Source organism: Peromyscus leucopus, chromosome 3 (genome assembly GCF_004664715.2).
Source record: "Peromyscus leucopus breed LL Stock chromosome 3, UCI_PerLeu_2.1, whole genome shotgun sequence".
NCBI classification, from domain to species: Eukaryota; Metazoa; Chordata; class Mammalia; order Rodentia; family Cricetidae; genus Peromyscus; species Peromyscus leucopus.
In genome coordinates this window covers 4,286,246-4,312,193 of record NC_051065.1, presented here as the reverse complement: position 1 = coordinate 4,312,193, position 25,948 = coordinate 4,286,246, and the positions used below count along the sequence as shown (strand labels likewise).

At 38.7% G+C, this 25,948-nt stretch overlaps 2 protein-coding genes across 15 annotated transcripts in view; both read right to left on the bottom strand.

Moving 5' to 3' along the window:
- Positions 1–25,948, bottom strand: part of Cadps2 (calcium dependent secretion activator 2) — a 552,385-nt gene that overhangs the window by 366,259 nt on the left and 160,178 nt on the right. The gene's annotated exons all lie outside the window — the stretch shown is intronic.
- On the bottom strand, positions 1,847–4,768 carry Rnf148 (ring finger protein 148). Its single transcript, XM_028872991.2, has one exon. The coding sequence runs from the start codon at positions 2,961–2,963 to the stop codon at positions 2,013–2,015; it is 951 nt and encodes a 316-aa protein (XP_028728824.1). The 5' UTR covers positions 2,964–4,768; the 3' UTR covers positions 1,847–2,012.

Sequence of the window (25,948 nt, the reverse complement as noted above, 5' to 3'; positions counted from 1 at the left end):
CTTATTGCTGCTAACAGCACATACCTTGGATTCATGGTACAGAGAAATCAAGCTGGAAGCTCCATCCCTGCAGCTAGCTTTGAGTACTGGAAGATGCTATGTAGGCTGCTGGGAGAGAGGGGACATCGATAATCTTCCCCAGTCATGAATCCTATGATCTACAAAACCAACCTGCCAGGCAAGATGCACCTATATGTCCAATAGTAGCACCATTGCTGGTGAGCAACGGCATCAATTAGATTTGACAGCCACTACATGGGAGGTAATCCATGTCTGGTACTATAAACCCGGTCAAGAACACATGGCTAGGGACAGGAGAAGGAACTGAATATGGCCAGCTGATCCTGTTCAGCTGTGATCTGAGTATTGTTTATATCCAGAGACATCTGCTACCCTCAGTCTTCATCAGAGAAGCCTATTTTGTAGTGAACAGTGGTGCATACAGAGATTCCTGGCTACACAGAGTGTTGAATTCAGTGTCCATCCTTGAACAAGGCATTTATGCCAGTCTAGGAGGCAAAAAGAACATAAAAGCTGGAAGACTGGGAGAAAGACCTCAAAATACTGTATCTCTTGAACATGACAATGATGAGCTCACAGAGGTTGTGTGGATGTCACTACTGAATCTACACAAGAATGGTCACATCAACAGTCAGGCATAGTTGGAGGAGACCAAAAGATTCTATTCCCCAGTACAGAACTTTTTCTTACTGATGGACTCAGAGGGAAGGGGAAACACTGCCTTCAGTTGTAAACCCACTGATGACTGAACCAGACTGAAGTGAGTGGTTCTTTTCCAGCATTCAACCAGACAGGCCTGGCTAAACTGTATGGGTCATAACTTAGAAGGGACTAGTAGTGATGAGGGGTGCAGACTGATAGGATGAGGAGGAGATAAGGGTGTCTGGGATAGATTAATCAGAATACACTGTCTGTATGTTTGAAACTGTCAATTAACAAAATTAATCAATTAAAATGTTCAAATGAGAAACATAAATCAGAAAGACTATTAGTGTGGAACTTTTAGTTCACAATGGTTGATTTTCTCTTGTAGAAGCAATTACTGACTCATTTCCAAACAGCTCCTTGGGAAAGGAGAAGTAAGCAGTATGTAGACTTGTAAAGACCCTACCACATGCTATCTACATTGAACACTAAAAGGTAAGAGAGACTTTCACCAAAACCACAAACCCTCATCTTTCAGCTTTTTAGCACTACTTTGGCGTTTATCCACTCACCAGAAATGAGGTTGAAAAATGAGTCAGATATAGTATTGGGATGGAAACTGAACAAAACGTTTAGCTCTGCTCTGTGGTCCAAGGCAGATGCTCACTAACGTTTGAGAAGCTAACGGCTGCCCCTAAAGATACTTTTAGAAGACTCTCATGTCACCATGGCTGTTTCACTATGCTAGGATTTAAAGATCTCCAGCAAGCAGGTCAACTTTTGCAGTACTGCTCTAAATGATGCCTAAAATACTTTAAAACTTTTATGTATACAGCACATCCTATCCTCTAAAATAATTAGAATGAAGAACCCATTCAACCCATAGCTTTGGAAACCAGATTTCCTGGGTATTAATAAAACTAATTAACCATGGCAATTTAAATCCAAATCTAATTCTATACCTTTAGGATTTAGTGAAGCTAGGATGTAAACTGTTAGGTGAAGTATTAAAACAAAGCCCCCAAATAAATCTGTTAAAAAGGAAACTTAAAACAGTAGCCCAGAAATTCTCCCACTACATCAATGGCATAAGCCCAGCAATCTGAAGATCAGGATGAGTATTATTCTTCAACATGTACCTATTTCCTTATTTGGAGAAACGCAACATTTAACAAACTGATCAAAAAGACAACATTTAATGGGCATGATATGGAGTTTTATTTTCACAGCACATAAATTTCATCTTCTGTGGCTGGATAGTGGAACCAAGGGTCAAGTTTTCTCTGTGTGTACAGTGCAGTGAGAGAGTTCATCTAATTTTAATCTGTGGAAAGATCTTGGGCTTCTTAAGGTTTTAGAATGTCACACTTGCACATGGGGCATGTCCTATGGGCTAAAAGCCAGGGGTCAATACACGTCTTGTGGAAAAAATGTTTGCAAGTTAAAATACGTATTACATCGTGGGTTTTGTATATATCAAAACAAACAACACAGTTGTCTTCATTTGGATCTAGCTCCTTATCCCCTTCTTTGAGCACTCGGAGTGGCAGCTGACCAATAGCTTTCTTCACATCGGCCTTTGTCTGTCTTTGCCTCCTGATAGAAGAACTGGGCACTCGGGGTCTCCAGGCACAGTATAGGAAAAGGTAAGCAACTGTGGCTGCCAGGAAGGTGAACAAAGACATAACATAGTGGCTCAGCCAGGGCATGTGCATTCTCCCCACTTCAATGATGATTGTCACATAGACACCTTTCTGGACCAAGTGCAAAAGCTCCATGCCTTTGAGGTTGCCTATCATCACTGCAACTATATTCTCTGTTCCCTTGTGAGACATGGGAAACACCTTGTTGCCTGTACCTGGATAATTATAGATGATCACCCCATTTGCTCCCTTCTCTGCTGCCACATTGATTTTATGAGTAAAAGTACAGCCTCCTCGTTCAATGAGGGCCAGCCAAGAGTCTGCCTGATCAGGCCTGCTGAAGTTGGTCAGGGGGTTACACGCATTCTGATTCCATCCTTCGGGAAGTACCACGGCACCAGACACCCTTTCCAGAGGAGAATGATTCCCAAACACTCCACTCTCTCCTAGCTCTGATATGATCCGGTTTCCCACCTGGAACGTTATATTCAGATGAGCCGTCCATATTGCTTTTCCTCTGGAGGCAGGGAGGCTAAGTAGTAGAAAGATGCTAAGCCTCAACAATCGAGATGAAACAGACCTGGAGGCTGAAGGAGTCAGTCCAAGTGGGTTCATTCCTCCACTAACTGACAGGCATGAAAAATGAAAGAACATCTGCTGTAAAAGGAGGTACAGGAGCCAGGCTGAGTTGTCAAGAGCAGATCACTGAAGCACAGAAATGAAGAAAGTCTGCCTGGATGGAAGATATCTTGCTCCTTCCAGCATTTTCCCTCTTGGTACTTTATCTTTCTTATAATGAAAATTCAAGAGATGTTATTAGTTCAAGGTGATTTCAAGAAACTTATGACTTCCTAATGGGTAAATTGTGACATCAGAGGTAGTTAAGCCAATCCAGGAGTTTATATTAATGCAATGCATACTGAAATCCCATTGGTTAAAAGGGCTACAAAGCAATAAGTCAAGAGGTATGCATTCACACATATGTGTTTATGTATTAATATATGAATGAGATTACATGTCATTATTATAGACATATAAGTACATACATACCACTTTGAACACACTCAAAATTACTGAATAAAAATGGTAAGTATTAAAAAGAATACAACTTGAGTTTTGTTTTTATATATGGATATACTGAAAGATATCTTAAAACCTTTCACAAACTATTCATTCACATTAATGAATGCTTCTGGTCAGGTGTCAGTTCTCACTATGCGTCTACACTCTCTAGCTGGTTACTCTGGACAATAGGAGTAAGTCACCCCACACTTGTCTGGCATTAAATGCTAACACCAAACCCAAAGATTTAGCACTGGAATGAAAAAGAAAAAAAAATGTGTTTTTTTCCTGATATAGACTCATCCCACAAGGCAAACACATTTTTGTTCATTGAGTCTGTTGCTAAAATACCTACTATGTGCTAAGCAAATACTAAAAATGAAAAGATACTGAAAAGAAAAACATGATCTTACTATTATCTAATGAGAGTAGATTGGAAACAAATAAATGCAGATATGAGTAACTACAAGAACTTTGAACAGATAGCACCAAGTATGGAGAAAAAGATAACATGGAATGGGGACCACTTTTAGAGGCTCAAGATAAACTTGTCTAAGAAACTGATAGTCTGATACATACAAAAATAAATCCAAATTCCCAAAGCAAAGTAACAAGACTAGAGATAGAGGAAAGCATAGCTTTGTGCTCTATGATGGAAAGCCACATAGTAAGTTCAAGGATCTGAAGGAATGCAGACTCATGAGGAGGCAGTGAAAGAGGAAAGGCAAAGGGTAATTGGTGTGTTTGGTGGCACACATGCTATCCTGAGAACTCTGAGTTGTGTCCTAGGATGTGTCTTGAGGATGATTTAAACACCTTTCAAACCCTTTGCTTTTACTTTGAATCCTTGCCTGAAATCTTTGCACATAGATAATTAAGTTGACAATACTCATTCAATCATTTATCACCTCAGTATAGGACAGCCTTTTTGACTGGTGGGCTGCAAAGATTTGAGGACACAGAAAGAAAAGACCTTGCTTGTTTATGAGGCTCATGCACAGACTGGGCTCTGCTACTGAAAATGCAAGTGTGTCAAGAGAGTGTATGTTTTTGACAAAAGTATCCTTTGTACTTACTGAGCAACAACGCTAGTCAATATTTGTTTGCAAGATGGATATTGATCAAATTTTCAATTCTTACAATTTTATTTATGTGTGATTCAGTTTGAATCTGAACTGTCTTCACAGATGGAATTTTCCATGTTCATAGTGTGAACTACTGTTTGATTCTGTTAAAAGTGAAAAAGTGAGAACCAGTTAAGAAGTTTGATGTTACTTAGCAGGTACTTGTTGAATTGGTGATTGCTTTTGGAAGGTAATTTAATTCAGAATATTTATTTATTTTTGTCTGTGCACCATGTGTGTGCAGTGCCTGTGGGCGGGGGCAGAAGAAGGCATCAGACTGGAGTTACAGACCATTGTGAGCTGCTATGTGGATGCTGGGAATTGAACCTGGATCTTCTAGGAGAGCAGCAGCCAGTGCTCTTACCCACTGAGCCATCTTTCCAGGCAATTTAAAACAATCTGATTCTGACATGGCTTTTATATTTCAATGGCTTTATTTGTTTATTGTTTTTAGATAGGTTATTCAAGATTTACTCAAACTTGATATGCAGTAAAGGACAACCTTGATTTTCTAATCCTCCTGCTTCTGTCTTTCAAGCGCATTTTGTTCCACCACATCCCAAACTTTTGCTGAATTTGGAAGGGTGAAACATTTACATAGCAAAACATGTATGGCTAAGACCATAAATCAAGAATTTCCTTGTTTGGTTGAAAGGAACAATTTATATAAATCTATAAGTTCATTGACTTTCTCTTGCTATAACATGAAGTGGTTAAGGCCATGTTGGTTAAAATATCCCTTCTCTTGTCACAATCCTAGTACAAAATGCTCCCCACATCTAACAATGGCTCTCTGAAGCAGATGTCATTTTGCCTTCTGAGGGGTATTTTCTATTTTTAGAGATTTTTTTTTTTATTATCACAACTGGGAAATGTGCCTGTCATATTGTGGCTAAAAGCCAAAGATGCAACTAAACCTCATAAAATGCTGAGAGTGGCCTTTTAGACTTAGATATTCCTAGCTCAAAAAGTCACAAATAAGGTTAGGAAAGCCTGTAATAAAGGTACAATCTTAGGAGAGAGGCACTACCTCCAAAGTCCCTTATCCCTGAGAGACAAATTCTGAGCTCTTGCTGCACAGTAAGCTGTTGTAATTACCAATATATCTGTAAAGATGCTCTCAGAATGTGCCTCCATTTCCCAAGTTTTGCCTAGCACAGAAACAGAACAGCTCTCTTTAAGCTTCCTTATTATCCCATAAGGGATGGATGTCAATTGCATTCATTTTGTCAGAACTAGAGCAAAGAGTCTTCTGCCCTGGGGCTGGCATAGTTAAATGGGGCAGAAAGAGGGAATGGATAACTGATGCCACTGTAATCTGGTCCTTTTAAAACATGTATTCAACACATGGACTTTCTGCACCTGAAGGTTTCAAGTTCTTTATTCTATTGACAACTTTCAGGTAGATTAAGGGAAACTGAACATACAACTAGGGTTGCAAGATCCAATAGTCCAAAAGTTCCTGTTTTTTACATCTTTCCATTCTGCCTCGTAAAGGATGTTGGCTCTCCCCCTTAACTTGGTTCCCTTGATGAAATCCCAGGATGGCTACTGTTCCAATTATCCATAGGCACACAGCACCCTGAGGTATAATGCAACATTTCCACTCTCATATTTCCCATCAAGAAGGAGGGAAAAGATATCCCCCAGATATTTATCAACCTTCTCTTAATGTCTCTGGCTAGAACTACTTTTCAAATTCATATTTAATGGATACATGAAGTGAGTTTGGTCATTATGTTTGACACAGATAAATCAGTTTATCTTGTGGAGAAGCCCACTCCTGGCTGAATACATGAATGGAGAGAAGGTAAAGCTATCTGTTCTCTGCTACCAATGGAGAAAATCAGGGAGCAGAAGGCAAGTACTCAGAGAAGTGGCAGCTGCAGGATCTAAATCACTGAGATATACTCAAAGAGATACTTAACCACTAACCAGAACAAACACCATGTGCACTCCACATGAGGTACCACCAGAAGACAGGGTTTTGTTTAGGTAACAAACTCAACACAGTCCTCTTCCTTTGGAAGGCATGATTGTGAGAAACAATTACAAAGAAACTGAGGGTCTATGTATTCTATAACAGTCAGACTCTAGGGAAATACTGAGAAATATTTTAAGTGTCATTGAGTTACAGGGATGGGGATCAACTCATCTCCACTCTCACTGATTTTTGACCATTACTCATGCCTCCAGGAATCCCAACTCTGATAGAGAAAAGAAACCAAGAACATTCTGTACTTAACAGCATCTCTACAACATAGGGGAAATAGGACAGACTTCATCAAAGTAACCCACAAGTCATAGTACACAGGCCAGGAATCATGAAAATTCTGTAGCTTTCATAAAGCACACTTACTTCACATGTAAGCTAAAGAAATGGTAATTTTATTGTTTATTTCTAAAGAAAAATATCATAAATGGATTTGAGGGTAACAGAATGCTGATTCAAAGTGGCTTGCTAAAAGGAACAAAAGAATTTTCCGAAAGCAAAACATTTCTTTTTACAATAAATTTTTACTTCATTTTATATTTGATTGCAAGTTTATATATATCAATATAGTTTTTTTCTGGAACTTATATTAAGTTAATCATTATACTCATATGTTCAATAAAACATACATGTGATAATTAGAAAAGAAACATGTTTTAAACAACCTAAACCACCCTCAATCTAAGACAGTGTGTCCTAAATATGCTAAACACAGAATATAGTTGACATAATTATATGTGCGCTTCTCAATTGTTTCCATGTTCACACATGGGGTCAGGGAAGGCAGAAGGGCCAAGAAGAGTGAGGTAGTACTTTTTGAGTGGATTTAAGGCCCATTCCATGAGATGGAACCCATCCTTGACAGTGCTAAAAGGAACAAGAACCTAAGACAACATAGATCTTCAGCCTACGGGAAAAACCTACAATATTTCTCAAATATCGAACACTGTCCTATCTCAGAAGGGTCTATTTGGGCAGGGCATAACCATGGTCACTCTATCCCAGGGATGAACACTTCCCATTGCTTCATCCTGGCTATAACCTTTCTCTTAGTCCCTTCTATGCACCAGATTTTGCTTACTCTTAACTTTGCTTTTTTTCCCCCTAGGAAATAATGTAATAAAACTTACAGTGGTGCTCTTGTTTATTGAAAAGCTCAGGTAGGTGTCCCTATATCTTCTAGAGAAGACATATGAGTCTCTGCACTGCCTACTCTTCTTTCTTTCCACCCAGCTTCATTTTATGCTATCAATTCTTAAAATTTTACTTCTTCAGTTAAATCAGCTTAGCATTTTCAGTGCTCCTATCAACATGATCAGCTTACTGCACTTTATACAGGCTTTGTCTATTCTGAAAACCTTATTGTGTCTGTCCCTGCAGGGCATATTATAAAATGGCTCCATTTACTAACCTCTGTAGTCTGTCTTAGAAGTTCTTCCATTAAAGGATGACATTTGTTTCAATGCCCCCTTAAATCTGTGTGCCCTGGCAACTGGCTGGCCAAAAGACTTCAGCAGAAGTGACAGTATGTCAACTTTATCCCTCAACTTTGGGAGGCCTTGCACTCTTTCCACACTCTCTAGAATTCCTGCTACCTTGAAGTGAACAAGGCTATCTTGAGCAGAGGATGTGAATTAAAATACTCAAGAAAAGTCCAACTCTCCTAGCCGAGGGTGTTTGACATTAATCTGCAGGTGGGCAGGCATGTGGAAGTTGAAGAGCAGAGCTACGTGAATGACTCAAAGATAACCAGACCTCAACTCTACACAAAGAACTAAAGGCAACTAAGGAATGCTGAGATGGGGAGAAATAGTCTTCTTCAGGGCAGATCGCACCAACTGGTTATCTAACCAAATAGACAACCCTGAAAACATACACACAAGTAACATGACACAGATTGAGCAGGCCATACATAATAATATATATGTACATACATTTACATATGTGTACATTAAAACAATTAATGAAAACATAGGACATGAATTTGAAGTAAAAGAGAGATATATTTTGGCCAGAGAGGAGAAAAGGGAAGGGGAAATGATGTTAGTATATTATAATATCAAAAAAGAAAAATAAATAATTTTTTAAAAGATGACCAGAGACACAAATAAGCCTTGACATCCTGAGGACTTCTAGTCAAACCACACAGAGTCCTGAACAATAAGATGCATTCCCTCTTCCAGAGCCACAAAGTGGTGGGTGACATAGAATGACTATAAGATTATCCATCTTCTTATAATTTGGAGAGCAGAGAATAATTTTATTCTCACTTCAGCTGGCCAAGATTCTAGCACCATATCTACACCATCACAGGTTATGAGTAAATAATGAATTAAACCAATAATCTTCTGTGTTCTGATCTGACTTATAATATTTCCCACACAATAAACTTCTAATTAGGTCTTCATAATAGCTTCACTATGTGTAATGTAACCATAATGTAATTCTGTAGATCTGATACTTATACAACTTGATTTCTATATTCATGCCTGAATGAACAGATAGATGAATATTTAGATTATGGCAAAATGCCTTAATATTTTAATGAGCTTAAATAAAAGTTACATTTTTTCTTCACTGTCAATTAAATTCCAGATCTACGTAACTTTAACATTAAATTGGAAACATTTCCCTCACATTCAACCTAGAAAGTGAAAGACAGTGTGGAAGTCAACAGGAGAAACATTATGTCACCTAGCAGGTAATTGGAGAAATTTTAACACTCTATTTTTTTTCATTAAAGAGATGAGTTATTAGTAACCTAAAGTAAACACGAAGTTATTATCTCTGTTTGAAGTTAGATCAAAATCATCCTCATATTATCCATTCAGATTAAATCTTTATTTCAAGGGTGAAAAATAGGTAACATACAAAAAAAAGTAAATATACCCAAGCAGAAACCTTTGAATTATCAAGAGAACTTCTCCCATCCACCTGATAATCCAGTCTGTCCTCTTCTTTAAGATCTGGTGGTGCCAAGACCTAATGGAATGGGTGGGTACTATTCTGGGGCTGCATCACACCTAAGATTGTCTAGAAGCTAAAGTGGGTCCTCAAACTTCCTAAGCCACCATTAATCACTGAAGCGCTTCATGAGCTCTGCCTTCCTAAAATATTTAAGTTCTTTGAGTGGGCCTGAACTCCAAGGGAGCTTGTAGCAGTCTGGAATAGCAGCAGAAGAGATCGAGGGGATTTTCCCATTTAGATTCCTTATATTTTTTCTCAAGTCACAGATCAAAAATCCTATTTTTCATTTTTGGGCAATGTAATGCCTTGAAGGATACATGAGGGGAGAGGACAGTATAAAACCTACACACTCACAGAAACTGTACTGAACCAGAAGGCTGTGTGGCAACTATATAGGAATTACATCTCTGCTACCTTCAGGATGAGAGAGGGCCACACGCTTCTAGATGTCATGGGGAGTGTCAGATGGCATACGCCACACCCACGTATAAAGAAGAGTGCTAGCTGGAAGATGCTCAGTAAGTGGGTTTTCACCATCCCTGGCCCCATATCATTTCTTTTTTTTCTATTTCGCACCTAATCAAATTGATCTCATCTGCCAACATCTATCTATCTCAGTCGGTCTGGCCAAAAGAACCTATGCCTGTGACATGACAATCTTGCACTCATTCTGTCTCATGCTGACGCATTTGTCTGCACTTTTGCTTCCTATAGAACATCTTGGGAATAGTAGGGTTATTGTATTATTTATAAAAGATTCTGTTTTCTTCATCCCATCCCTTACTACCACAAGAAAAGCTATTCAAGAATCCTGACACGTTTGACTTTCTAAGTTTCTATTCTTCAAATCATTAAGATAAATCAGCAGCTTCTACAACCTTTGCTTTATATGACCACCAATTATAAAAACAAAAGAGGCAACCATTTGGCAACTCTTTCCTCAGCTAAGAATTACACTGATGACACTTGTCCAGAAAAGGGATTATTTAATATCAGAGGATTAGGGGTCATCTGTCTAACATCTTCCCTGTCAAATCCAAGAATAAATTCCTCCCTAGCTCTGTTTCTGAAATAGGTACTCAACATACAAATGCACAGTACCAAGAATTTCTAATATACAGCAATCTACCTTTACTGATGAAAATGTATACTTAAATGTTTTTATGAATATATCCATTCATTACACTTATTTGTCTATACCAATTTGTCATAAAACATACAGAAATAGACCTATGGGCACAGATACTTATATAGGTCCACATAGCTATATATTGTCATAAACCCCAAAGTTATTATCAGGAGAAGTCTGTATCACATTTACTATGGATACCTATACAATAGTACCCTGAGAAAAGCTCAAATATTGTAGTAGCAGTAACAAACAAAGCATTTATATGAGCTATAAACTTCTTCAACCTAGAATTTCCTCCTACCCAAAAATGCAGTCAAATTTAGCAATCTCCACATAATTTTCTTTGTGCATCCACACCAATACACATTTTAAAATTTGTATTCATGATACAGCAAAAATACGTAACATATATGTACACATTTCGATTATCTGTTTTGACACAGGGTCTTGTGTACCTACTGGCTTTCAACTGAAGGCTGGCTGGCCTTGAACTCCCATGTTCCTGTTCCCATCAGTGCTGTGCTACAGGCCTGCCCCACAATGCTCAGTTAATATATGTACACAGTTTAAATATTACTGCTCATATCCTTTTGGAAATAGAAATTATTTCCTCATTTTTATACACCTTTTCTTAGTAAATGAGTTGCATAGTTCCTTGCAGTTTTTTTTACAAGTATAAAAACAATGTTTATCTTTTTTACTTTCTTATAAAGGTTTTGCTTTTTATCTCTAATTGAAAGGTTTTAATATGTTCCTTTGCATTCCTGCTGGGCTTAGCAAACTGGTCTATATCAATTCATTTACTTCTTTTTTTACATATTTATTGCAATTCATATGACTGACATGATTTCCTATTCCTTTCTGTTATATAATCCAAAAGGCAAACCCCTGTTAAATGCCTATACAACTGATTCTTTCACTCATTCATTCAAGCTATTAATCAAGACTCTAACACACACAGGTCTAGGTGCTGGGAATAGAACAGTGATCAAGAAAAACAATTCCTGTCTTCATGATCTTTCCATGTACCCAGGGCTTCAAAGACTAGGTCAAGACTATATCTTATTCAAGAGACTGACATTCTGATGTGATAAATGCTCACCAAGTTTCAAAGTGCCAGAAAAACACTTACTTGGTGGTTTACAAATAAAACTTAACTCATACAGATCTGGAGTCTGGCAAACCAAATATAAAGGAAGTCTTAGGGTCTAAAGGGTTCTTTTCTGGCTCATGGATAGCATCTTCCTACTGTGACCTCACTTGGTAGAAGGAATGAGGAATGTACCTAGGTCACTTCCATAAAGGCACATGCCCCCTTCTCATGGGCTTTGCCCCTTGTCCCTATCATCTCCGGTTTCAGTTACTTTTGGTTGGGATTTCAACATCCCAAAGGGGACATAAAGTTTAATATTTAGTTTCAGAGAGACAAAAACAATAGAACTTTTGCCTGCTGCATATCACATAAATGAAAACAAAACAACCCAATGATCCACAGCCAATGTTCCTTCATTCAGGTTTCTTGGAGTATTTCAAATTTTGTATTTAACAATAAATGTTTGTTTTATTTACCATCTCATAAATAATTCCTTAAGTTGTTTTTTCCTTCCCATACAAAGTCTCTTATAGCCCGGGCTGGCTTGGAACTTCCAAGTACTGGGATCCAGTCATATACCACCACACACTCCATTAGTTTCCTGAGTCTTGCAAGGAATAGAGGGCATCACATCTCATTAATACTTAAGCCAGACTCACTCTTCCTGTTTTTGTTCTGCCTTTTGTTTTTATTTATCTCCACTAGCTCTGAGATCCTTGCAGGTTACCTAAAGATACCTGCCTTGGTTTTCTTTTATGTGCATCAAGTGTAATAACAGCCCGAAATTTTTAGAACATTTATGAAGATTAAATGAGACAAAATACAACATTTCAAGTACACAGAACACTGGCTAGCTCATCCATATGTCATCTGTTCCCTAGCTCCAGTACCATCATTGTGTGTACATCAGCGTTACTCGGTTATTTTACCAGATGATAATGACTCCAAGGTATTCAAGGAATTTCCTTATCTTAGTTCTGAAGGTGTCTCTGTGCTGACACAAATACCAGTTATCACTTTTACATATCCACTCTTGAGGACTAGTCATCTGTTTACATAACATTCTTTAGTAGTTAAAGAGCGAGTGTTTGCCAGTTAGAGACAAAGTACTCTAAGCTTTGTAAAGAATGCATGAAAATAATGAATATCTCCTATCACAATTAAAATTTTAAAAAGAACTATGTCCAGGTAGGTAGGTAATTATTTTCTACACTGAACTCTGACCAAGAACATTTTAGATGCTGAGTTAATATTCATCCCATCTTTTGGGGAAAAAAAATTAAGTCCCTTAATTCATTACATTAAACTTACTGTTGGAGTTTTCCAACAAATACTAACTATATTCTTTACTCAACCTTGGTGAATCTTAACATGTTGGCTAAATAATCATTTCCTGGGGCTTCTGTGACAAAGTGCCACAGAACACATGGGTTGATAGGAGAATTCAATGTCTTTCAGTTACAGAGGGTGGAAGCCCAAAGTTGGCTGAGCTGGCTCCCACTATAAACTCCAAGGAAGTGTCTTCTTGATTCTCTCCCAGCTTTTGGTGTTGCCAGCAGTCTCTGGGGGCCCTTGGTTTGCAGACATATTACTAATTTCCACTAAAGCCAAGACAGCCAGAGAACTCAACGTCTGGAAAAAGCCTAGAGTTCACCATAAGAATGGAATCTCCCTGACGCCATGATTTCAGGTTTCTCCCCCAGAATTTAAATAGAATGTGTTTCTGCTGCTGTAAGCTACTCAGTTTATTCCATTTGTCACAGTGTGGTATGAATGCCCTGCACTTTGCTGTTCTTTGAAATTTTATTCTGATCCTTGTTCACTTTGTTCAGGGGTCATTTGCCTTCTCACACTGAGGTACAGGAATTCTACGTGCATCTCAGATGTGAACCCTGTGTTGCTTACAGGCATTTGAGCATCTTTCTAGTCTTTGGCTGACTCTATCTACATGAGTTGTTGGGGCCACAGATCCCTTCATCCTCGAGGAGCCTCCTTCCCCAGATGGGACCTGTGGAGCTATAACAAATCTATCCTCATGGGATTTCTGAGCCTTACAGTTTAAAAGCAACAAATTACAGCAAAAACGTTCTTTAAAACCCAGCTACAGTTTGATTCCTTTGAATAAGGTCTAGGGTGTATAGTTCTACCTAAAAAACAATGCCCGACTTGGTTGAGCTGGGAAGACAGGGATCCTTGGTGCTAAAATACTTGTTTAGCCCTGGGTTAAATCCTAATGTGAACAAAATCAAGCTGAATCGAAGCAAAGCAAAATACAATGAAAATAAAACAGACTTTAACTTATTATCTTTCCCAGTTAAGCTTCTCCCTGGCATCTGACTCAAATCCTCCCCAAAAGTCCAAAGCCAAAGCCAAGCAAGCAAATAAAAACACAAGACAATGAAAATCCCCTACAAGTTGTACAACTATAAAATGAACTGTGTACATTGATATAAAACCCCAAATTAAAATGACAATAATAATTAGAAAAAAAAACCTGCCTGTTTTTACTTAGGTATGATTAAAATTTCAAATCACCCCCTAAGGCCCTAGTAAAAATAGTAATTACATGTTTTGTTCTCCAAGATTTCATTCTCAAGGGCCACGGTCCTTTTTTACACGGTTTACTATGAACTCCAGATTATTTTTTCTGTTAAGTTTCTAGTAAACTCATTGAAGGGAGGGACTAAACTTGGTATTTTGAAATTGCTGAAAGAGTGCATGTCATATGTTCTCACCATAAACAGTAAGTATGTGAGGTGAAGGATACACAAATTAAAATGACCTAATCTTTCTACAGAATATGAAAGCGACAAACAACAATAAAACGCAGAGGACTTGCCTGGCGGTGGTGGCGCACGCCTTTAATCCCAGCACTCGGGAGGCAGAGCCAGGTGGATCTCTGTGAGTTCGAGGCCAGCCTGGACTACAGAGTGAGTTCCAGAAAAGGCGCAAAACTACAGAGAAACCCTGTCTCGAAAAACCAAAAAAAAAGCAGAGGACTTAAGTTCAGTTCCCAGAGCTGACACCAGATTTCTTACCAGTGCCAAAACTCCAGCTCCAGGAGATAGTCTCTTCTGGCTGTTTCAGGTATAGGCACACATATCACACATCATCTCTCTCTCTCTCTCTCTCTCTCTCTCTCTCTCTCTCTCTCTCTCTCTCTCTCTCTATCTCTCTCTCTCTCTCTCTCACACACACACACACACAAATAAAAACAAATCTCTTTGTTTAAAGATGTATGTGTGTGTGTGAAAGAGATATCTTGATGTGAAACAAATAAATTTTATAGCTTATATACTCAGTACAGCTATTCACAAATGTTGCTATAGAGACATTATTGATCTTATTAAGGTACCTACTATGCTATTGTGTTTGTCTCCGACAACCTAACTCTAAGACTGTTAAAAAGAGTAGACTTATGGCCTTCACCCATAATGCTCTGGTTGACATGCATCAGACAAACACAAACATGGGGGTCTACCCTCCACAGCCAATCACTGCCTCAATCCCTACGAGAACAGCAGATATCTTAGGGAGGGTTATTATTGCTATGATGAAACTTGGGGAGGAAAGTGCTTATTTGGCTTACAAATACTGAGTGACCATTGAGGAAAGCCAAAGTAGAAACTCAATCTGAGCAGGAACCTGGAAGGAGGGGTTGATGCAGAAGCCATGGAGGAGTGCCGCTTACCTGCTTGCTTCTTATGGCCTGCTCAGCCTGCTTTCTTATTAAATCCAGGACTATCAGCCCAGGAGTGGCATGACCTACAATCATCTGGGCCCTCCTCTATCAATCACTAATTAAGAAAATACCCTACAACCTCATGAAACAGAAAAGTTCTGTAAGGCAAAGGACACCATCATTAGGACAAAGCAGCAGCCTACAGAATGGGAAAAGATTTCCATCAACTACACATCAGATAGAGGGCTAATATCCAAAATATATAATGAACTCAAGAAACCAGACATCAACAAACCAAACAGTCCAATTTAAAAATGCGGTACAGATCTAAACAGAGAATTCTTTTTTTCTAAATATTTAATTTTAACTTTTTAAACTTTACAGATCCACTTCTTCCTTCCTCCTGTCTCTCCAGCCTCTTCTTCCCCAACCCAACCCCCAATTCCCTCCTAGAAGAAGGTAAGTCCTCCCATGGGAAGTCAGCAGAGCCATAAGATATAAGAACATCCATCCATAACTATTTTATTTCCCTTTCCTAGTGAGGGCCGTTGCCATGAGTATCAACATGTAAGATACTGGTAAGCAATGAGCCATGTGGCAAGGTATAGATTTATAGAAATGGGTTAATTTAAGATATAAGAACTAGATAACAAGAAGCCTGCCACGGCCATACAGTTTGTAAGCAATATAAGTCTCTGTGTGCTTACTTGGTTGGGTCTGAGCGGCTGTGGGACTGGCAGATGAGAGAGATTTGTCCTGACTGTGGGCCAGGCAGGACCAGGAAAACTCTAGCTACAGGGGAGACAGAGACTTAAGAGGCCATCTCTTGTCACCAAAGGAAACTTCCACTACCAGGCTTGGGTAACATCTCATTGAGTGGTTGGACAAACAACCCAGGCTGCTGTCAAGACTATAGGTTGCTCTCTGCAAACTGTTCTCTACCCAGCAGAAAGTGCTGAGAGAAAATAAGACACGCCTGGATTTTCTTCCCAACTGTACTCCCCAGACAACACACTAGAGGAAGGATGCAAGGAGAGAGGCAGGATCAAGGCTATCAGTTATCCCACAGCAGTGTTCCTTGTGAGCAAATAGTGAAAAAGAGAAGGACCAGAAAAGAAAATTATCCACAAGAAAAAAATATCCAAAGGAAATTAAACAGAGTTTAGTATCCACTGGGAATATACCTATCAGTATTAGAACACTGAGAATATACCTATTATTATTAGAACATAATAAAATCTCTATATCATTTATATGTATTTTTTTCTGTTTTGTAATATCCCACGAAAATCTGTCACCTTAATGGGGCTTTATAACAGGTGAAATGACAAAACAAAGACTTTCGTGTAGCATGAAGGAGACTTGTTAATTCATGTGCTGTGTACCTTCATACTTTCAAACTCAGGATATGTCCGATTCTACAACTTATTTGCAGCATATCTGACAGTATCTATCACTTTTTCATCATTTTGAACTAATTTTTCAAATAGGTTCATCAAAACCCAATTAGGAAGTTACCTCCTCCTCTCAGTTTGGTCATATTTAGCAAGGAAAAGTGACAGATATTTAGTAGCAAAGCCTGAGTTGTCTGGCAACTTCAAAAATGTGTAAATTGAGGGTACAAACACATAAACAGACTATAAATAATTCTTAATGTGTAAAACAAAAAGAATAAAGGAATAAAGCCATGCAAAACTTTCACAGGGAGTATAAGACACACTGGCATTAAAAAAGGCAGCATCTTTTAATCTAAATGAATACTGACCACAAATGACTTATATATGATATTGCTTGGTTTGGTCTTTGATGTCATTTTGGGACTAGAAAGGTAACAATCAACGTCTAAAGACCAAAGTATTAGCAAACGTGAAGCCACTTCACTATGGGGAAAGCACAGAATTCTCCAGAGCAGAAAATATTGTACAACATTCAGCAACTAAAATCTATCTTTCTTAGCTTTAAGCTAATTGGTCTTAAAATTAAGAATGTATTTTGTAACAAGCAATACCACTTCCTTCATGTAGTAAAGTTCCCGGGCAGAAAACACTGAAGCAGATTATCTTAGCATAACAGCACAATACCCCACATTCTCTACACACGGCTCTCGTTGCTTGTTTCCTACAGTACTAGTACTAGGAATCGAACTCAGCATCTCTTCATTCCTGGCATGTACTCTACCACTGAGCTGTACATCCAGCCCCAACCCTCTATTCTATCTTAAGAATGTGTGTTCTGTACCCTTTGTTGTACTTTTTAAGGTCTCTCTCTCTCTCTCTCTCTCTCTCTCTCTCTCTCTCTCTCTCTCTCTCTCTCTGTCTGTGTGTGCGCGCGTGTGTGTGAGTGTGTGTACATGAGTGTGGGTGTTTGAAGAGGCCAGAAAAAGCTATTGCGTTCCCTGCAGCTGAAGTTGTAAGTGGTTTTGTTACCTTGTAGGTTGCATTTGCATATTTAGGAAACAACGTTTTCTCATTGCCAGTCAACCATTCATAAAAAATACTTAGTGAAATGAAAATATTAAAAACACTGGCAGGGAACTGATTAAAAGGGCCACGCTGAGACTTCTACAGTCCAAGCATTTCAATAAAACATAACAATAACCAAACTCCTGTCCTCCTTAAGAGCAGCAAAAGATCATAATTGTTGAGCCTTCTTTCCAGCTCCAATCCTATATTCTCAAAGTCCACACATTTAGAGTTTACTAAGGTAGAAATGTTCTACATGGCATTGTTATTATACAATTTAACCATTTTATCTTTGCCACTTAAAGCCTTCTATTTTCATTATTCTCTATTTTATGTCTACATAAATAGAAGTTTCCTTGACATAGAAAAAGTTATAGGAAGAGGAAATGAGGGGAGGAAAATAGGTAGGGAGAAGAAAAATGGGAGGGAAGTAGACCAGAATGACAAAAGAGCATGCAGATGAGAGAGGGAGATGATAGACCTGGATCATCTGGATCAGTTGCCTGCAGGCTATCACCAGCAATCACCAACTCACAGGATAGGTGGAAAATTTTAGGTAGATCTTAAGAGCATTTCGACCTTCTAAATGGGAAAGAATAATGAAAAGTAGGTTGCATTTGTATATTAAGGAAACAACGTTTTCTCATTGCCAAACAGCCAATCACTCATTAAAAAACACTAAATGAAATGACAATATAAAAATATTGGCAGGGAACTGATCAAAAGGGTCATGCCACGACCTCTACAGTCCAGGCATTTCAATAAAACATGCCAATAACCAAACACTGTGGTGAAGAGAAGCTGGATCCCTGAGTACTGAGCAAGTCTGGTTGTCCCTTAGAAGTCAGAGGAATCAAGACCTGACCATCACTTTTGATAAAAGCAAACTCAGAGAACAAAGTTCTCATTCATGGGGAAACCACCAAAATTAGCACTCAGGATGGCCTATTTCCTTTCTTGTCCTACTCAGATGCTGTGTTTTGTGTTTTGGACATGTCTTGAGTGTAAACCAAAAAATTCATTTGTGGGAAGTTCAGTCCCACTGTGGGAGTATTGGGACATGTTGGACCTTTAAGAGGGGGAGCCTAATGGGATGTTATTAGCTCATAGGGCTCATTAACCTTTAAGAGAATATGATCACTCTCATGAGGCTCCCTGAATTAGTGCTCAAGAATGGGCTGTGATAAAAGACAAGGCTGGCCCTACCCATCTCTTCTATTTATTATGATGTGATATCTTCCTCCCACCATGGTAACATTCATCACATGGACTTTCTTTCAATTGGCACTGATGCCATACACTTGAACATCCATAACTGTTACTTAAATAAACCTCTTTTCTTACAAATCACCTAGTTTCTAGTATTTCGTCATATGGATAAAAACAGAAGTAACCTTTGCAGAACTTCATCAATGATACTAATCATTTGTCACTTGATATTTCAATGAAACAACTTTCAAGGGCTACTAAGCCATGCCTTATAATTAGATACAATGTGGAAGACATAAGTAACAGAAAACAAAAACGTGAACTCCTTCACTATTAAGTCTTGGCCATCTTTCAGTATTTACTTATGAGTAAGGGCAAAACAGGGTTTTCAGTTGTTTATGAAGGTAGATGCAATCACCAGTTATTGTAGAGGGTTACTGGATGATGTAGATAAATCTGCAACAAGAGAAAAGATAGGAAGGGTTGAGGAAGAAAATAGAAGAGGAGAGCAGAGGAGGATGGAGGAGGAAGACGAGAATAAGGAGGATGAGGAAGCATGGAATGCTGTCAAGAGGAGGAGGGAGAAAGAGACTGAAAACATGAAGAGGGAGGAGGTAGAAGAGGAAGCAGGTAGGGATGAATGGGGAGGAGAGAAAAGGTAAGGCAGAGAAGAGGAAGAGGGGGAAATAGGAGGAGGAGGAAAGAGGGGAAGAGAAAAAGAAAGGAGAGGAGAAATGTGGAGGATGGAGAAGGGAAAGGGGTAAGAAAGCCAGCTGGCCTGGTGCTAGAAACACTGAATAGGAAAACGAAGCTCAAAGTCCCCTTTCTCTCTGTTACAATTTTGCTCAAATTGCCTGTTTTCTCTGTTTACCTTTCTGCTAAAAGATGTTAGAGAAGATTCAGTTGGAGGAGGTGGGAATGGAGGGTGGGTGGGGGAGGCTGGATGGTGGGAAGAGGGAGGACAGGGGAATCCGTGGCTGATATGTAAAATTAAATTAATATAAAATAAAAATATTTTTTAAAAATATGTTAAAGAAGGCAGGCGGTGGTGGTGCACACCTTTAATCCCAGCACTCAGGAGGCAGAGCCAGATGGATCTCTGTGAGTTCAAGGCCAGCCTGGGCTACAGAGTGAGTTCCAGGAAAGACACAAAGCTACACAGAGAAACCCTGCCTTAAAAAACAAAAAACAAAAAAAACAAAAAGCAAAACACATGTTACAGAGCCAAGTTCATATGAGGAAATGAAGCCAATTTATATTAAATATCATCAAATACACATAAAACCAACTAGAGCCACATTGGGCTGGGCACAAGGAGCTGGTCTCTTCTTTTAACATACATGAATAGAGGTTAAGTATATTTAATGCCTTTTCCTTGAAGGATCTTCCACATCCCTCCATAGCAGCTCTACTTTAACTCCTGTACGTATAACATCATTAGATGTGCATAGGATACTGTAAGAAAACTAGACTACCTAGGGTAGGAATTAAATCCCTCTATTAAATGTAGAAAATTTAAAACAGAGAATGCAACAGGCTACAAATTCAGAAGTCTATAAAGAATAATATGTATTCTAAAGTGACTGAAGGAAAAACCACAAGAGGAGAAAAATCACTGGCAACTTGCTCAAAGTCTTGCACACACTGATGGGCATAAGAGAAAGAAACATTATCTCTCTCCAAATATTTGTTAAAATTAAACAAATAAAAGCTGGGCCTGGACTTCATCAAATCAGGGGTGTTCCTGAACAGAAAACTAGAATTATTAAATATTTGTTCGGTAGATATTATGATTGTCTTAAATACTCTGTGGGTGCTCTGTAATGTTGAAGCAGTAAGTTGTTTTCAATTGCTGGTAAGTAGACACTCAACGATTGGCTGAGAAAAAGTAAATAAACCGAGCCTCAATATGATAGTAAATGTATCAATCAAACCCACGTGTCACATTAAAAATTAAAAGACAAATGTATACTAAAGTGAAAATATAGGACTGCCCAGTTTCTCTTGGCTATTCAAGAGGACACACCAATGCCAAGTAGATTTCCCTCTTTTGTGATTTTTTTCCAGTCATTTTGGAATGCATTTAATCATTTAGATATTGCTGAGATTATAGTATGACTACTGAGTTATCTGCTTTAAGAGTTTCTATGTTTGAAAGAGGAATTTAATGCCCACACCAGATAATCTTCTACTATGTATATAATTGTATGTACATCAGATAGTGCTGCCAGGATAACAGGGGTTAAACTAATGACACAAAAGAATGAAAAATTAAACACATACTAAAATACATCATAGTGCAGCTATATAAATGTACATTCTTGAATATATTAACAGTAAAGATTCAAACACTGTAAAAGTATGAGCAGTGACTTCTCAGAGGTACATGCCCAGGGGCTTTAAGGATCTACATCTGTTAAAAAAAAAAAAAAAAGAAGAAGAGAAAAGAAAAAGAAAAGCAATAACATACCATCTACAATGTTCCAGCAAGGCAACCAGATACTGACTGAAAAGTAACAAGATTACCACCACATCCCAAACTGCCTGGGCAAGATATCAAGTAGAATTCAATGTAGCTGCTTCAAGCACTATTGGGTTTTCTGATATGAAGCAGACATTTTTATCACATCAAAATTAGCACTTTCATAGAGTTGAACATATAGTTATATGAAACATAGTGTGAGGCTTAATCTAATTTACTTTTCACAGCTTCATAAAAAATTCACATATTAGGGCTAGATAAATGACTTTGCAGTTTAGAGAACTTGCTACTCTTCTAGAATATCCAAGTTCAGTTCTCAGGACAACAGGTGTCTGGCAATTGCATGTAGCTCTAGCTCCTTAATCTGGTACCTTAATTTGGCTTCCTCAGTTCTCACATATATGTCGAAAACACACAAGGAAACATATACATACACATAAATAAAATAAGTAGATAAATCTTAAAAAATTATGCATTTCAAACTAAGATTGTGCAATATAATATGAAAACTTTAGAAAGGGTAATGGTCTTGGTCAGTACACACTCCAAGTGGCAAAAATGGGGCATGATGATTTTAGTGAACAATTGCCTGCACATCTGTCTGTTCTGTTAGACTACACCCTCTCCTTACTCATCTATATATTTCTAGGACAGAAGGCAGTACTTGACTAGTGCTTACATAAATACTCATTTGCAGGCAAATGGATGCAACTAGAAAAACTGATCCTGAATGAGGTAACCCAGACCCAGAAAGACAAATACGGTATGTGTTCACTTATAAGTGTGTAGTGGTATTTGCTCTGCCCATGACTTTGGGCTATATGGCCCAAAAGAAAGAGGTGGTGCTTCTTGCTTTCATTAGTGACCTCTTCTTCTTCTTCTTCTTCTTCTTCTTCTTCTTCTTCTTCTTCTTCTTCTTCTTCTTCTTCTTCTTCTTCTTTTACAATACTATTCAGTTCTATATAATAGCCACAGATTCCCTTGTTCTCTCCCTTCTTACCCCCCTACCTTCCCCCCAGCCCACCCCCATTCCCACCTCCTCCAGATCAAGGTCTCCCCCGAGGACTGGGATCGACCTGATAGACTCAGTCCAGGCAGGTCCAGTCCCCTCCTCACAGATTGAGCCAAGCGTCCCTGCATAAGTCCCAGGTTTCAAACAGCTAACTCATGCAACGAGCCTAGATGCCTCCCAAACCTCTTAAAAGAAAAGGGTCGCACTCTTCTTCTTCTCCTTCTTCTTCTTCTTCTTCTTCTTCTTCTTCTTCTTCTTCTTCTTCTTCTTCTTCTTCTTCTTCTTCTTCTTCTTCTTCTTCTTTCTTCTTCTTCTTCTTCTTGGCGTGATCAGATGGCTAGGGGCATTCGTTCCCAGACAGAACAGAGGACAACTTCAGCTGTTTATTCGGTTCTGTATGTGTGAGTGTATTTCCTCAACTTATATCTTAATAAATCCCTCTTACCCATTAAATAGAATCATGTGGATTAATCATAACATAAGTGGACATTAGCTGTTAAGTAAATGGTAATCAAGCTACAATTCACAGACCCAGAGAGGTTGGGCAAAGAGGAAGGCTCTAGAGAGTAATGCATGGACCTCTCTGGGAAGGGGAAACACAATAAATTTTGCGGGTGGACTGGGGGCTGGTGGAGACCAGAGCTGGGAGGGTAAGTAGGGGTGAAGGAAGAGAATGCAGGAAGAAACAGCTGAAACTGGGGAGCACTGTGGATAGGTGGTGGAAACTTCCTGGAATCTATGAGGGTGACCCTGCTAAGGACTCATAGCAATAGAGAATAAAGATTCTGAACTGGCCATCTTTTGTAGCCAGGCAAGGCTTCCAGTGGTAGGACTGGGTTACATTCAGTTGAGTTATTGGCCAAGGAGGCCCTGTGGAGACTAAACAAACCAGGCTGGTGCTAGGGCAGGCCAGTCTTTGAAAATTGACAGTAGGGCTCTATCGGGGAGGACAACATCCATATAGCTCATTAAACATAGAGAGGTCAAGCTGGTACCTGCATGGATCCTTCACCCCTAAGTTCTAGTCTCTTTAGCACAGAAGGCACTTTGCAGACTATAGAAAGAGAAGCCTGGACACCAACTCAGCTACAAAACCCTCCACCTAAAATCAGTCTTGCCTGTAAGATGGGCTGGGACAATGGTGGCACTGCGCTTGTGGGAGTGGCCAACCAATGTTTGGTTTAACTTATGGTCCATACCATGAGAGGAAGACCATGTCCTATACTGCCTGGATGGCCAGGAACTGGAGACTGGATAGCCCAGAGACCTAGGGTAGAACCAAGTGCAACAGTTCTGAAAAAAGAAAAGAAATGAGATGATTCCTAATGAGATTCTGCCATACATTGCTGTAAGATGTGTGCCTTGTCCAGTCATCATCAGAGGCTTCCTCGGGCAGCAGATGGGAGTGGTGCAGAGACCACAACTAGACATTATGCAGAGAGAAAGTCTGACTGGAGCTTTCCATTGCATCCCTCCCCTCAGAAATCATGGAACCCCACAGAAGAGAGGGAGGAAAGATTGTAGGAGTCAGAGAAGATGAAGAATGTGGCCCACTGAATGAACTAAGCAGGGTTCACACGGTTTACAGACACTGAAGTAGCAAGCATGGGGCCTGCACCAGATTCTCTGCATCTGTGTTATAGCTGGTAGCTGGGGGCTTTTGTGGGACTCCTAACTGTGAGAGCAGGTGTATCTCTGACTCTTTTGCCTTTTCTTCAAACTCTTTTCCTCCTACTGGGATGTCTTGTCCAGTCTCAAATAGGAAGGCTTGTCTTGTTTTATGTTTTGTCCTGTTTGGCTGTAGTCTCTTTGGGGGCCTGCTCTTTTCTGAAGAGGAAACAGAGGGGGAATGAGTCTGGGGGAGAGGTGGGGGAGAGGGGAGTTAGGGGGAGTAGAGGGAGGAGAAACTGTGGCCAAGATGTATCATACAAGAGAAGAATCTATTTTCAATAAAAAAATATTCATTTTTTTTCCTTCTTTTTAATTTTGAGATTACAATATAATAACACCCTTTCTCTTTCTCTTTCCTCCCTCTGAACCTTCCTGTATATGCCTCCTTTCTCTCTTTCAAATTATGGCCTCTTTTTCCATTAATTGTTGTTAAATGAATATATGTATATGTATATACATATATATTCCTAAATATAACCTGCTTAGTCAGTATAGGGTTACTAGCATGTATGTTTGCAGGGCTGATAATGGATAACAAACGAGTGTGCCTTTTCCTAGGGAAAAAGACAACAATACACATGGTAAAGCGAATATGAAAAATTCCATGAGGCCTCAGCCCTGTACAATTAACTACAGGTAACTCAAAAATAAAGTTACATTCTTTAACCCAAACAAAGTTTAAAGTAAAGAGATTTTGTCTTTAATATGTTTTATGTTGTGTCATATCAAAACATGGCCTTTGGTCAATATTTTGATGACAATCTATATAAAATTATTGAATTCTATAGTGAAATCAATAATGTACTGATAGACAGATGATCAATGACTATCTTACCTATTCATAGTGTTGAAGATTTTATTTTATTCTTCTCATGAGCATTATATCTTTAGTTTTATGACTAAGGAATAGAAAAGATTTAAATATAGTGAGGGAGACCAGTGCCTCTTATAACTGCTAACTAGGGTATACATGATTTCTTTCAAACTAAATAAAGAATATATGTCATCAGCAGATGATGTATGTTGCAAGAAAGATTAAATAAAGTTCTCCATTTAACAACAACAATAAAAGATCTCACCCATAAAAATAAAGAACAAGAATGTCCTTTGAAATAGGACTCTAATGATTTAATGCACTATTGAATAAATGTGATAGATAAATAGTAGAAATCATTGAACGGACTCAGGAGCAACATCTGAGTAAATATATAACTTCATAATACTTTGGGGATCAAGGAAATGTGATTATTTGCTCTTGGAACTTAAGACTTGAAATTTTTAACTCTAAATTTAGGCAGAAAAAATGTGAGGCAAAAACCACTCATCTAAGATAATGCTGACCGAATGCTGAAGACAACTAATCTTAGATGTTAAAACACAAACTTCTGAAGGAAAACTACAAAGTTATAGAGCATTATCCAGAAGAATGAAGGAGTATCTTCATCCATTGAAACCTGTGGCCAAATGGGCTCCCTTGAGAAATCTACAGCAGTACCACTGCTCAGAGTTCCTCTGAACAATGACATGGAGTTTCTATTCAAGAGGGATTATGGCTTTGCTGGTACTCAGTTGAGTTAATGACTAAGATAGTCTGAGAATCCAGTGGTTATAAACACTCTTGAAAGGATTACAGATACATATGAGTGCAAAATCTTCATTTTGATGCAATGCCAAAGCATGAAAAAAATATGACATCACATAACAATAAGCATCTTAAATGTACCAATGTGCTCACACTAAGCTGGTGTTG

Excerpts from the sequence above, each read along its gene's own strand:
- Rnf148 (XM_028872991.2), bottom strand. The coding sequence starts at position 2,963 with ATGTTCTTTCATTTTTCATGCCTGTCAGTTAGTGGAGGAATGAACCCA.